The sequence below is a fragment of the Gavia stellata genome, chromosome 18 (genome assembly GCF_030936135.1).
Source record: "Gavia stellata isolate bGavSte3 chromosome 18, bGavSte3.hap2, whole genome shotgun sequence".
Classification (NCBI taxonomy): Eukaryota; Metazoa; Chordata; class Aves; order Gaviiformes; family Gaviidae; genus Gavia; species Gavia stellata.
The window spans coordinates 14,114,071-14,129,058 of NC_082611.1; the positions used below are offsets into that span (position 1 = coordinate 14,114,071).

The 14,988-nt window shown below is 41.6% G+C and overlaps 1 protein-coding gene across 1 annotated transcript; it reads left to right on the forward strand.

The window, feature by feature from the left end:
• The first annotated feature begins 885 nt into the window (after positions 1-885).
• Positions 886-14,722, forward strand: TMEM114 (transmembrane protein 114). Its single transcript, XM_059826556.1, has 4 exons — positions 886-1,069; positions 2,258-2,338; positions 11,680-11,817; positions 14,490-14,722. The coding sequence occupies exons 1-4, from the start codon at positions 886-888 to the stop codon at positions 14,720-14,722; spliced, it is 636 nt and encodes a 211-aa protein (XP_059682539.1).
• The last annotated feature ends 266 nt before the right edge of the window (positions 14,723-14,988 follow it).

Below are 14,988 nucleotides of genomic sequence, written 5' to 3' on the forward strand. Positions count from 1 at the left end.
CGTGTGCCCTTGGAAACTGGGTAACTGTTTGTCCTTCTCAAGTTTTGGGAAGAGGGTATACTGCTTGCGTCCTTCCCTCCATCAGTGGTACTTCAACAGGAAAACGATCCCGAGCAGGGTACAGACATCTCTGCATCAGGCAGCAATCGCCACGTTACTGCCTTCTCTCACACCACCTTTCAAATTAGGTTAGATCTGTCCTTCTGAGGTCGGCATCTGGAAGGCAAACAACAAGAGGAAATCTCTTGTAAATACAGACAACAACAGGAGGGCTGTAAGAACACCAGCACTGTCACGGCTGCCCGGACGCTGGCTTCTGCCCCCTCCTCTCCTCAAGGACGGTGGTGTGTGGAATAAGGAAGCTTTTGTCCCGAGGTGAGACCATCCCGGAGTTTCAAAGCTGCCTAAGCTGTCGGGATGCCCCCCTCCCCGTATTTTCCGACAGGTATCCCTTTCTAGGAAGGCAGCCGTATCTTCAAGGGCTGCCCTGTCCGTGCCCAAGCCGCGGGGCTCAGCGCCCCCTCCCCACACGCACTCCTCCGCAGCCCTTCGGGGAGAGCGCCGGGCCAGCGGTCGGGGCTGACAGGCAGGGCGGGAAAGCGAACCGCGCGGGGCCGGGCCGGGCCGGGGGCCCTGCGGGGCCGGGGCCGAGGCTGAGGCGCTGCGGCGGGACGCGGGGCCGCCCCGGCTCCGCCCGGCGGCAGGCGAGGAGCGGCGGGAGGCAGCCCTTCGCGCCGCGCGGCCGGGGCGGGGCTCGAGGCGGGCTACCTGCGGCGGGCCCCGCTGGCCCGGCGAGGCGCGGCGCGAGCGTCGCGCGGCCGCTGCGGGGACGGCGCGGGCGCGGCCGGAGGGTCCGGCTGAGGCGGGGCGGCGGCGGGCGGCAGCATGAAGGTGGACTTGGGCGTCCTCGCCCTCTTCGTGGCCCTGGTGGGCGTTTCAAGCTTCGTCTTCCTCGTGGTGGCCATCGCGACGGACTTCTGGTACATCATCGATGCCTCCAAGCTGGAGACGTCCCGCAACGGCACGGACGCCCTCAGCTCGCACTCGGGTCTGTGGCGGACCTGCCGCGGTGAGTGGCGCGGGCGGGCGGGCGCGCGGGCCGCGCGGGGAGCCGCCCGCCCCCGCCGGGGAGCGCTCCTCCTGCCGCGGGGCGCCGCGCCCCACGCGTGTCCGCCGGCGGAGGGGGGGGAGCGGGCTTGGACCTTCCCGGCGGCGGGGCGGGCAGCTCCGGCCTGTTGCAGCAAGTGCCGCACGGCGGGGCCGGGGCCGGGGCCGGGGCCGGGGCCGGCGGTGGCCGTAGCTGCTTCTTGTGGCTGGACTTGTCAGAAAAACAGTCCGCTCGCCTGCGGCGGCTCTCCACCCTTCGGCAGTTCTTTGCCGACTCTCTCTTGCACCGCTGGCCGAAGGAGACATAGGGATAGCGAATTTTCCGCTACTGTAACCTGATTTACATTAGCTTTTAATTCAGACTAATTTAATAAACGTTAACCATTTAGAAGGAGAGAGATGTCTTTTCATTTGACTCAGGGGGAATTAAGGGGCGAAAGTTCTGGGTTAAAGCCATTAAAATGACAAATAATAATGTAAAGAATATAAATACTATTAAACAAGATATAGTTTACATACATAAATAATACAAGTAATATTAATGTAAATTATATCAATGTAAATATTATTACTTTGAAATGTATATCTAGAAATAATATAAATAAAATTAACTTAATCCCATATTAGGTACAGGTAAGTGACTAAAGGCTCACCAAGTAATTGTACAGCATTTGATCTTGCTTGGTATTTCACACTTCTGGATTTCAATGAAAGATCCATAAACTCTATCTGGATATTAGAGGATTTTCGCCATTTAGTTTAATTTGTATGCCATATTACTTTTGCTTTTGATTCCACCATTAAAAACAAGGAGCAAGCAAAGTTCATCATAGGCAAGAAAGGATGTTGCTTCCAGTGGAGCAGGGGAGAAGGAGCAGGTTAAAGGAATTCTCCCCTTTGCCGTACCCTGAGCCCCACTGGAACGTGCAGATGTTTCCCTCTTGACTTCAGTGGCAGGCCCCATGGGCGCAGAAGTTGGCCAATGATGGGTACTGAAAACCCCCTCCTTTCCTTCCCTAACTAGGAATGACTGTTTTTAAAACAGATAATATTATATGAATTATATGTACATGCAAAAAAAAAAGGTAATATATTGCAATAAGATATTCTAGCTTAATTTTTTCTCATTGTTTTTTCCCTTCTCTGTTAGTGAGGAGCGAATGTTACCCTTTGATAAACCCCTTCTGGCCTGAGAATACAAACATTACTGATTCACACAGACAGCTTTTGTGTGAGTAACTTTTATATTATTTCTGTACTTCCATCCACCCTTCCCTCCCTCCCTAGCCACTTAGAAGGTCTCATTTCTGATTCAGAGGGGAGCTCTTTGAGATAGTATTTTGACCTTGCTTCTGTACAATATCTGTCACTGCATGTGGTCTTTAAGTGGGGTTACGGTTGAAATAACCATCTATTTGATGTCAAGTTCAGCTAATTTCTTCCACAGGTGCCAGATGTTTCTGTGTGGAATGGCTCAGGAAGGTGCACAATTGTTAAAAATGAAAGGCAAAAATAGTCAAAATCCCCTCAAAAGAGTTTGATCACTGAAAATCACTTAAGCACACATTTAAACTAATCTTTAAGACAGCTACTTATCTACCCTTTCAGTGGGATTCCTTGCACTGAAAAAACCTTAAGTATCCGGGAATTTAGGAAAATAAATCAGTGACTAAAAGCAGTGTTCAAAGTCTTTGAAGAACATCGTGTTCAAAAAGTTTGAGTTTCTAACTGTGTTGGTTGGTTTTTACTTCTTTTTGTTTAGATTCATTTCTCAATGTCAGAATGTTTTCAGAAAGTCCGAAGTAAACATTTTCAAATACTTCTAGGCTTCTCCTTAAAGATGATTTAGCTTCTTTCCATCATATTCTGCACAATGTTTTGCTCATACATGCTTGTATATGGGCTTGGTTTTTTTTTAATTTTTATTCACTTACCTCTCCTTACTGACTCTGGCTGTTTTCCCCTTGCAAGCAGAATATATGCATTTGTCATGTGTCTTAAAAATGGTACTTTTCCCTCAAACCAGCCATTTTCCTGAGCAATCCTTCAGAGAGGCTTAGAGTGTCTTTAGTCTCTTGGAGCAGCATCTCATGATATGGCTAAAAGTGCAGCAAACGTGTCGAAGTAAGCCTATGAGGTACTGATGCTAATGTAGTTGTGTTGCAACAGTAACTGGAAAGTTAAAGTAGGATAAGATCCCAGTGGGCTCCTGAAACAGCCATACAAACATACTGACAAGTTCAAGACTAACAGCACAGATTGTCTCTCTGTGCTTTCAAATTGGAAGATGCCATTTCTTTAACCTTCCTTGCTTAAGACAGAGGGCCTTAGCTTGTTGCTGAAAACTGTGAGGATCAGTGAAAATGATTGTCTGCTGGATCACTTAAGCCTTTGAGGGTTCCAAGTTAATTGAACCTAACCAGACTGATCATGTTTTAAGTGTGGGCACCTCAACTATTATGTTGGGGATAGTCTAAATTTCAGGATAAAATTATTAGCATTTCAAAAGCTGTGTTCATATTTGTAAAAGATACATCTGTAATTTTTCTCAGATGAGGAGATTTTAGATTACAGCTCTTCAATGAAAGCTGAATTCTGCAAAACCAAAAGCAAAGACTATACAGAGCTCTTTTTCTTATAAAAATAATGTTGACTTGGAAACAAAGGACAGCTCTTTGGGAGTCATGAAGTGTAAGAAAATAGTGAATATGAGTAAAAATTGCATTCATAACTACATTTACAGACTCTTCAGAGTCTCAGAGAAATTTTTTATCTCTCGCTCTAATATCAAGTACTATTTTTAGGTTCGTGGACAAAGACTTCAGGTCTGCAAAGAGACTTGCAGATTTTATTATAAGCAGGTGTAGCCTGCCTAAAAATGATGAAATAAAAAATCAAAGATGCTTTCATTGAAAGAACCTACTAGGTTTGATTAGAATGCCCTACAGAACAAACTTTGTGATATTTTAGATGTTCAACTTCAATGCAGTTTCAGTGTGGTGAGGCTACAGACCCACAGCAATAGCAGCTGAACATAGGAAGTGCCATGTCAGTACTTCTTACTTCTAGGATATATAGATATTTCTAGTGACATCTAGGTTTGTTAAGTACTGAGGTATGACCTTCCTTTTCAGTGTTACATTTCTTTCTTAAAGATTTTCTAACTGTGATCACTGAATCATATTTAGGTAGATCAGGGCAAACCTTCATCTTCATCTACAACACATTTTTACTAGAATTTTAGAGGACAATTCTGGGATCATGTATTCCAGCAGTAATTTCTTCACGTGTTGCTATATGGGCAAACAGGCTAAGTGCACAGCTTTATTCAATAAATTATTTTTTCTGTGTGTATGCCTGTGCAGGTGTCTGTGTGAGACACATTCACATGGAATTAATCTCATTCTGTCTAGCTGTACACCCATATTTCTCACTGGCAGACTGAATTTCAGGAGCTCTGGCAACATCAATCGTGTTTCTTGCCCATTATTCCTACAAAGATTTAGAAGGGCTGTCTCCTAATGCAGGCACTTAGGTAACACATCGGGAATCCTGTCCCCCATTCTTCAGAGTTCCCATACTCTTCCTGGCATGTCTTTAACTAGACACAAGTGCCAAAAAGATGGGAGAAAGTCTATACCTGAGTGCAAAGAGCTGGGTCTAAGTGGAAACAGAAGTATTGGTCACTACCAGAAGACAAACGATTCATTAGAGAATGAAAAGCCTTCACATTTCCAATCTCTCTCCTATTCATCCCCAGCAGACTCCTTTTAGGCTTATTGCATACTTCAAATAGAGCTCCTGGGAAATTAAAAAAATTGGGCGGACAAGTTAAAGTTCTGTGCTACCAGCAATATTATTCAGGCAATTAACCTAGGTCTTGTTAAGCCTGAGAGTATGATGTATTTTCACATCACGGGAGTACTCTTGAGCAATTTCTCTAATGGATTGGACATAAGCATGCCTTCTCCTGTACATTCAGCTTCCATTTCTTTTCTTACCACTCCCTCCAGCTGAACATATGGTGTATACCCTTTCTCTCCCTCAAACCCACAATGTATAAAATACTCTCCTACTACAAATTACATTATGCATGGTTATATATTTGTTTAAAACATCAGCCACTGTCTAAAAAAAGATACCACTAGACTACCTACCACTAGCTTTTCTGAAATTTCTGCATTTAAAAAAAAATCTTTTTACCGGAGATGTACATTTTCCTCTGTCCCATACAAGATTAAAATGAAAGTGTCGCTTTTCACAATTTAGACAGTTATTAGGGTCTCTCGGTGACCACTAGGATTAAAGATAGTCCTCTGAGAGTCACGTTTAAAACTGAAATCTGTCAGCAAATACACCCAGATATCTTGTCTTGCCATGCGTTCTCCTATGCCAGCTACAGAAGACAAGCAGAAAAAGCAACTTTTTTTCATGATGAGCTGAATCCATCTCTCACTAAATGGTAAAAGAAGGATGTCACTCTGACTTCAAAGGAAGCTGCATCAGGAGTTCTGAGCAGCTTTGCCATTTTCTAATAGAAGAAACATAACATTCAAAATCACATCTAAGATGTTGAGGATCACATACAGAGAGAGGGAGGTTGGTGCATAGAAGGAATGGCAGTATTTAATCTACTGAAAAATTTTCCCCAAGAGTTGCAGCTTTGTAAAATAAACCAAATAAAACAAACAAAAAAAAACCCAAAACACAAACCCATCAAGTTACATTGGGGTTACTCTTGGGCGTTTTTGTAATATATTTTTCATTTACCAAAGTCCGTATTGTTAATAATTAGTAAATACTAGTATAGATTTAGCTGAAGACAGCACCAGTGTAATCCCTGCAAAATGAACAATTTTGTAAATATTTCTAATCAAAATCAATTTATACTCTGGACTTGGTTCAAGTACTTCTTGCAGGACAGATGAGCTGTCAAAAGAAGAAAGTAATGTGTTCGCTGGATACTAATGTATCCTGTCAAAACTCTGCCATGAGCTTGACTTTTTGGAAACTCAAGTAACCTGTTCCTGTGTGTCTCAAGTTACGGCTGGATAGTGACCCCTGCTTGGTAACATAAAAATTACTTCCATCTGCATTCTTCTGACCTAAATGCTATATGATCTGCTGATCCTAGAAAGCTGTGGCTAAGGTTTTTTCAAAGCATGGTGAAACTTGTTAAAATGTTGAGATTTTTTTGTGTGACACCCCCGCCCCTCCGCCTTACAGTTTAAAACCAAATTGCCACAAAAGTTTTTTTTTGTTTTTTTCTTTTGGCACATCAAAGCAACATCTATAACGTGTTATTTGGCCAAAATGTAAGAGGCCATTTTTGGTCCAAAGATGCAAACAGTTGCAAAATTACAAAGCAGATAATTTCTCTTGAATCTTAGCTTTGCGCCCCAAACTGGTGTGGGGTCCCATCTACACTGCAGAGCTGGGGCTAGTGTTATGAAAAATAACGTGAGAGGAACTACTGTTATTTCTTAACGGCTGCCTGCTTTGCCCCTGACACATAAGCCAGCTGCATTAGGTACCTACAAGGTATGATTAAGCCTCTGACAATCCTGTTTTTTTTGTTAGTGACATGAACATCATGGCCAGTGATTGATTTCCTGTTACAAGTCACTTTTTAGTGCTCTCCTCTATTCCTGAGCCATCCAGAGATGATCAGTTAATGGATGTGGTTTCCACTTATGTATGGCTGGAAGAAAATGTTCTTCTTGCTATAAAACCAAGACTGGAGTGTGCAGCTGTCCATGCACAACTGTTAAATTATTCTCCCCAGAGTATTTTTATTTTTTCATTTTTAGACATCGATGTAACTGGAACTATGAGGCTGCAGACAAGTTAGTGCTTCCTGCAGGGAAGTTAGAGCTTCCTGTAGGGAAACAATCTTTGCAGTAGGGACAGTTACTGATACCTCAGTTGTTATAATGTAACAGCTGCCTTGGTTTCTTCCTCAACAAAGTTAGTTTAATAGTACTGTTAAACTAGACTAGGTTTCCTTACAGCATGTGGACCCTGTAACAGTCACTAACCAGCTGCTTTCACACTTCTCCCCACTCTTTATGGGCCTGCTTCATTTTTACTGAGTTACGTGTTTATAATCCTGCTCCTAATCCCAGAACGCCTTATTCTTTGGCTGCCATTACATTTTTCCAGGGGGATTTACAGTTCTTCAAAATTTTTCCTTTTGGTTTTAAGTTATCAGAAGGAAACAGCTAGGGCTGGAATACCTGGTGAGAGCCAGTTCAGAGGCCAAGTGAAATAAGACCCAAATAATGTACATAGAAATTCTAACTTAATTGAGTGTATACCTAAACGGATCTGCTTTGTTTCTGAGCAACAGTGCAGTGCTCCTTCAAAGAGTTTCCAGTGAACATTTGCTTCTGTACTTACAGTAGATATTACAATAAATATATACAGAAATCTGAGATAACTTTAGCATTACTGCAGCTGAGACATAATGAGTGACAACTTCTGATAAATGTTCTCATTTTCAAATTCATTGGTATCGTAGCAATGGAATCTGAACCACAGCGCATCGCTTACATTTATCATTCCACCCATTCCTAGTACTGAAGGTTTTCATCAGCACCCACCTGCACCAAGTCTAGCATTGTTTTATTTCTACTATCTGCAATTTGTCTTCCAGTTCAGCTCAGAGACTTGTTGCATGAGAAGAGCATAAAGCCAAAACACGTAACACTAAGTCCAGAGCTTAGCTAATTATCCTGGGGTACCCTAACCCTGTGACCTTTCATCCACCATCATCTTTTCTCTACTGAACAGAAGGGAATCCAGGCCTTTGTGTCTCTGGGGTTCAAGCCCAGAAGTCTCACATTTAGCCACAGACAGCAGTTCTTTTCTGTTGCTCATTGTTTCTCTAAGCTGTTTCCTTCCTTCCTTCCTTGCAAGCAGGTCAGGCTTTCTTGGTGCACTTCCTGACTTTGCCAAGTCTTTCCAGAGCAGACCCACTGGTTTTAGCTACTGACAGCACTCTGTTTCAGCTAGAGGCTTTTGTCTTTCTAACTGGCTATTTAGTTACTGCTGAAGAAGATAAACAGGTCCTTAATTAAGCTCTTCTGAGCTGCTGCCGTTTGGAGTGTTTCTGATGAAGTGACTTATTACAGATTTCTAGAGACTACTTGCTATTATAAGATGTGCAAACAAATCCAAAGTTAGTTTGAAACAGTTAAGGCCCAGCATGCTAACAGGAAATGATTGACAAAACTGCTAGATCTGAAGTTGGTTACTTTTGACACCATTCAATTTTTCTAGTTCATTCCAGAAATTTCTGTTACAAACAACTTGTCAACAATTGTGTTGGGTGGTAATTTAGAAATGTCTACCAAATTCACGGATCTGGACACACGCTGCAGATGTCATTCAGACGTTTGGTCAGATCTCTAGTGAACCAGCTTTGGCTAGCTGATGTAAAACTTCATTAACTCAGATCAAGCAATTAAAGTATTTTTTGCTACAAAAAACTGGAGTGTTTTTTAAATGTTCATCAGTTTGTTCCAGTATTTTCAAGATTAAACTATTGGATCTTTTGTGTAGGACTGACTGGGAACTCAGGCGTTGAGAAATAGATGTGGGAAACTGAATTCTATTTTACAGCAAAGTGCACATACTTCTTCTTGTGCAAAATGCTTAGGTTGGGTTTTTTTTCAATACTAGATTAATTTCATCAAAAAGAAGACAGTTATATGTATAATATGTAATGCATAAATATGTATTTCAACACAACCTAAAAAACACTAAAATGACCGCAGAATTGATGTTTTAACTTCTTTCACAGATGATTATTGAAGACAGAAATGCAGTAAAGATATTTTAAGTCATGTCCTTTTATAAACTAATTCTGTCCCTCTAATCAAGGAATATAATGGCATAATATCATATGCCAGACGGCATGAATTCCTGAGTGGTTTCCATGGCAGCATTTTAGAATAAGTTTCCCAGGCAGTTGCAGATTTCATAGAAGAAGGACAAATGGGTATTAGGTATTGAACTAGAACACTGGAGGTGATAAAAGTGCTGTTTAACCAAATACAATCCATTAAATATTTGATTTTAAAAAAGCTGCAGGTGATTCATGAGAAATGTGATCCCAGCTGTGTGTAGGAAAAGTAAGGCTCTGTCACAGTGGGTTCTGTGGGTTTCAGCTGAGATATCCCCAAAACCTATATTTTCACTGAAGAGAGCATAAAAATCAGAGTTATTCTGATGTTACATGCGACTGTCACAGATCATTATTGTAATCTATGACACTCCCCAGGAGAATGCTCTGGTATGGATTTGTTTTCCCTTTGTTTCAAAAGAAGAGGTTACATTCAGAGCTTTATCTTCTTCACCCGCACTTGTCCTGGCTAAGGTTCCAGTCCTAGCTGCAACAGCTGAAATTGCACCATGAAAAGGGAAGTCAAAGAAACAGCAAGTGTTAGTGCTACTGTCCTGAGGTATAGTTTGTTAGCAGCAGCTTTGACTAGTGAGGGACACCTGCAAAATCACAAAGCACAGGCCCAGTGATGACCTTGTTTATGTTTCTTCCCTCCCAGCAAAGCCAGGTCTGAGGACAGGAGTTGCATCATTCTTACATTCTTACTTTTAAAGTGTTACTTGCATCAGATTTTATCCCCCACAGGCCTCTTCACCTCTTACATGCAAAACCAAATCTAAGAGCACACGGGGATGTCAAAATGGTGGGGAATCAAAATCAAGCCTAATACCTTCAGGAAGTACAAAACGGGGTGGAAGACTAGCTTGTTCCTGCTGCCTGTCTAGAATATGAGAACTAAATTATGTGCCAAATCTCTGTTCTGTCACATCATGTTGCATCACATCCCTGACAACCACTTACAACTATGTAAAACTCCTGAACTAAGTTCCATGGCTATTTCTTCCCTTGGTATTCAACTTAAGATTTGCAAACAGTTTTGACATACTAGTTTATACACAGTAAGCTGAAGATTAATTTGACCGTTAGTGTCTGAGAATTTATATAGGTTTGGGTTTCTTAGCCAGCAACAGCAGCCATGGCCAGTTTTGCTAAAGGAAAGCCCATGGAGTATCCTCAGATTTAGTAGCAAGGAGAGAAAGTGCTCCCTTCAATGCAGAATGCTGAATTCATGCTTTCTGGGCATCACCTGATCCTGATGGGGGCATATGTGGGTCTAAATATGAAAATATAATACCAGTGCAAATAAAAGGAAATGGAAGAACAATAGGGTCACCTTCCAAAACTTTTTCATTTGTCATTTTTTTCCTTGTGAGCATGTTCTGTACTACACAAAACAAATAATCATGTCTTGAAACCACATTCCACTCAAGTAAGAAATCAACAGTGTCTGCCTTGATCCCATGCAGGCTGTTCCTAACCTTCCAAGGTTCTAGAACTGAACAGGGATACATACACAATTGTGTCTTATCTTTATAATAATATCAAAGAGGATAAGCTGGATCCTTTGCCAGTGGCAGGTGGGGTACCTCCACTTCAGTGGGCAGTTGCAGTGACTTAAAGGAATTGATCGTCTGATTACCCACAAACTGAGATCTCTTAACTGACTCCTTTTCCTTGGGAACCAGCTAATGGTGTATCATTGTTCCTCTGTGAAATTAAATGAGGCACTGAAGCCCAGAGTCCTTCAGAAAATGGATTTTAAGTTTTCCTTTCTCAGTAACTCTGCATTTCACTCTGGTATGAAATAAATGGATACTGGAAGCTGGAATTACTTTTTTTGGTTATTATTCTAGAAAAGGTTGGGTTCAATGTTGTGGATAGATTGCATGAGAGGGAACAATGACACAGAGATGGTTTATGATGGAGCAAGTAGTGTGATATGAAAAAATACATAGCAACCCTCTGTTTACACAGCTATTCAAATGTTATAGGGATCAATAAAGACTAATGTAAAACATTTAGCACGGGAGGAAGCAACCAGGATAGGTTAATATCCTTAGTGAAGCTGCTGTAGAAAACAATGACAGGCACAGGATCAGAGCTGGATGGGAAAATTTACCTTTAGTTGATGGTCAGCTGCAACAAAGGAAAAGGTCAACAATTTGCTAGACCAGTTCAGCAGAGGACATGTGACAGAAAAGAAATTGTTTAACCAAAGCATCTGGTGGTTCTCACCACCCAAACAGAACAATGCCACTCACTGTGATCTGTATGATTCAGATAACCAGGGCTACTTTTTATTAAGGTTGTCAGTGAGTACCTGATATGCAATGCATCACTTGTTATCCCGCTGGGCTTAATATCTGAGAACAGTTTAATTGCTTAAATATATCCATGTAGGCATATCCTTTATATTTGTGGTCTCTGTTTGAAACACAGGCTGTGATCCTGTGAAGGGCTTGCTTTGTATGTTACCTTTTTCTCCATACCATATATTTGTCCTGCTGACTTAAATTGAAAACCCAAGAAATTGTCCAACTCCTTGTTTGTGCAGCACAGAGTAAGGCTTTGATCCTGATCAGGGGCTCTGCACTCAATAATTATTAGTACATCCAATGATACCATAATAAAATATTAAAATATTAACTTTCTTCATTTTTCTTCAGACATGCACGGAACATTTGTCATCCTGATGCCCCTCAGCCTGATATTGATGATTTTTGGAGGAATGACTGGATTCATCAGTATTCTCGCCAGGGCCTACCTACTGCTTCTAATGACGGGACTGCTTTTTCTTTTTGGAGGTACTCTGTCAAACTCCTGGCTTAACCGTTTTAAATAATAAGAGTTTGTATCTGGGAAACATTGCTGTGTCTTCCAGGGAAAAAAAGCTAAGCAAGAGTTTGCTTTCAGAATAATGCTGGTGTTCATTCACTTGGTGTCTGCTCAGCTCCTGACAGGATTCTGGAATAGAAAGCTGCCACTTAGAGTCAGGAAAGGCAAATAACCACACACAACCATACATCCTTGAGGAGTGAGTCACACTTTGAACACAATGTGTTTGCTGTGCCCATTAACACAAAAGATTTAATACCTTCTCAGCACAGTGCCCAAATTCTTTACAGACAGGGTGATGGAGTAATGGATAAGTGACTTTGGAATTAGTAAAGCATATGGTTTGATAGCCTTGCACAGATCTTACAGCTATTAAGAAAACTGTCATTTTTTCAAAGGCGTTTGCATGTTCCTGAAAAGGGTCTTGCTAGGCATTCCTGGGTTAGCTTCACTGCTAGTTTTGAACTAGAGTGGTGTCCCCAAACTGTGGGTCACAAAAGGAAACCCCAAAGAGTTCTCTTAGTTGGAGTGTAACATTTCAATTTGAAGCTAGTAACATTCTTTTACATTTTGTTTTTTATTATTTTTGCTGTAACCAAAACCTCTTGTGTTTTAGAAAGTCATTTATTAATGAAAACTAAAGAAGTTCTGTCAAAGTAGGAAAACTGGGTTTAAATTCATCTCCATTTTCTTCTCCAAATAATTTTCAGTACTGTTTCACAATGTAACTTGAAACAGAAATTTTCCTCAACAGAAAAGAGGATCCTCAGTATTGGCTCTCATCATCTGATCATACAGTCCTGTTTCTAAAAGGAGAATGATAAGAGATTGCTGGAAGCGAATGCTGCTGTCTTAAAGTCTTGACTGACCTTTTTAGTCTGAAATGCTCTTACAAAGACCAACCATCCCCCATTATGCTTTTCTTCTGCCAAAAAAAAAAAGAAGTAACTTCTATTTCCTTAGAACATCAGAAAGCTGTATTCACTAAAAAGGCTTAGGCTATTTGAAAACTACTCCAAATAGTAAGTGAAAGATGAAAAGCTGTGAAGTGCAAAGCGTGATTATCCTGCTGAGGAGTGGAGTACTGTGCCTTTCTAAGACACTTGGGGTTGCAAAGAGGGAGAGGAAACTCAAAGACAGTACTAGGAGAAGGGTCCTTGAATATCTTCTGAAGATGCAACTAGTGCTGTTTCCCAGGACAGCCTGAACAGACTGCAGGGTGGCCTTTGGTGTAAGCCCAGACCCTCCTCCCACACAGGCAGTATTGTTCAGCTGTTTCAGCTGCACTGAGGCTTGATGCATGTAACGGGCATGCACAGTTTTATAGGATATACCAGTTCACGAAGTTTGGTATTGATAGTTCTGTCTCAGCAGAAAGAAATTCCAGAAACCTGAGGTTTTTTGAAAATAACAGAAGTGATATGTTCCACATCCCAGGACATCCCACGTGCTTCCCCATTTTTTTTTTGAAATGCAGCCATATTTAAGGGGGATCACAGAACTCAGTGTATGTTGTTGAAAATGTCAACAAAACAGTAATTTCCATTTCTGCTGACAAGGTGATTTTTCCCCCCTTGCAGAGAACTAGAATAAGGTATAGGCAGCATGGCATGGTTAAAATCAGGAATATGAGTATGAATTTTGACTGTTGGATAACGCAATACGCTTCTGTCTTGGTTTGTCTTTACTCAAACATGTCTCTCTGGCAAAAATGCAGACTCACCTAGACTTACACCGTGATTTAACAGAAAGCCAGACCAAAATTTTTCTCCTTCAGAATCAGATAAGACACTATCTTGTCCTACAAGTGTTCCAGTATCTACTTTCCCTGGGCTACAGTCCTTTAATCCAGGGCCTTTCTATCACATCTTTCCTGCCACTGATCCAGGAAAGTCATAAGTTAGTATATGTCCTTCGAGTGACATAGATTCCAGGTCCAGGATGTACTTGTGCTAGATGTGCCATTTCCTAAGTTTGCTAGCTTCTGTACAGTCCTTTCATTCTGAAAACATCTGGCTTCTTGTTGGAGTGCCTTTATTAATTTATTTTTAGTCTTCTCTGAGGATGTCTTTGGCTCAATTATTTGGAAGTGATGAATAGTCGTGACTCCATAACACCTGGTGGGTGGTGACAGTAAACACTGACACATTTACATTGAACTCTCAAAACTTATGATACTCGGAAACCATCCTAAATTCAGGTCACTGTCCTGAAATGCAAGAATCTCTGTCTCCATGGGCTTTCTTGCATACAGGTAGACAACTGTGCATGGTGCACAGCAGTGAGAAATCAGGATGCATTATAACATAGGATTGAAAACAGAGATGTACATGCATTAGGTATCTGTAAAAGACATGACTAGATTTTTATTGTGGTAGGCTTGCTGTTACACATTTTGATTCAGTATTTAACAGTGAGAACACATTAAACTCAATGAACAGAAATAACCTTCCCTTTACTTCCCTCTCACCCTTCCTTAAAAACCAGCCTTAACTAGATTTCAAAGGTAAACAGAAGCTAACTGGCAATCTGGCCTGCGTAGATAGGAAGGAGTGGCAGAGAAGTCCTAAGAGATATCAAATTAATTCTTTTTAATTTCTGCAGTGGATGCTAACTAGCTGAATATGTTTTTGTTTCCCAGCTCTTGTTACACTTACTGGGATCAGTGTCTATATTGCATATTCAGCTGCAGCCTTCGAAGAAGCTGTCTGTCTCCTGAGGAGTAAGGATCTCCTGGTAGAAATTGACATCAGGTTTGGCTGGTCACTGGCACTAGTATGGATCTCCTTTGTTGCAGAAGTGCTCACCGGGGCTGTGTTTCTCCTGGCAGCAAGAGTTGTGGGTCTGAAACAGCGACGTGAACAGGCGTTATGAACAACAGGTATCAGTGCAACAACAGAACTCTGCAGAGCCTAGAAATGTGGATTGCTTGGTCCATCTGGTCACTAGGGGTAATAAAAATGGCAAGGCTGTGACTGAGTATCTTGGCAGCTGCCATAAACCCTTCTCACAGTTAGCTATAAAACACAGAGATAAATCAGTAAAGCATTTCAAGTGTTGTCAATAAGGAAACCCTTGTGACTTTAGAAGAAAGAACATTGCAGCATTAGTGTTTCCAAAATAATTTCAGCTGGCAGCTC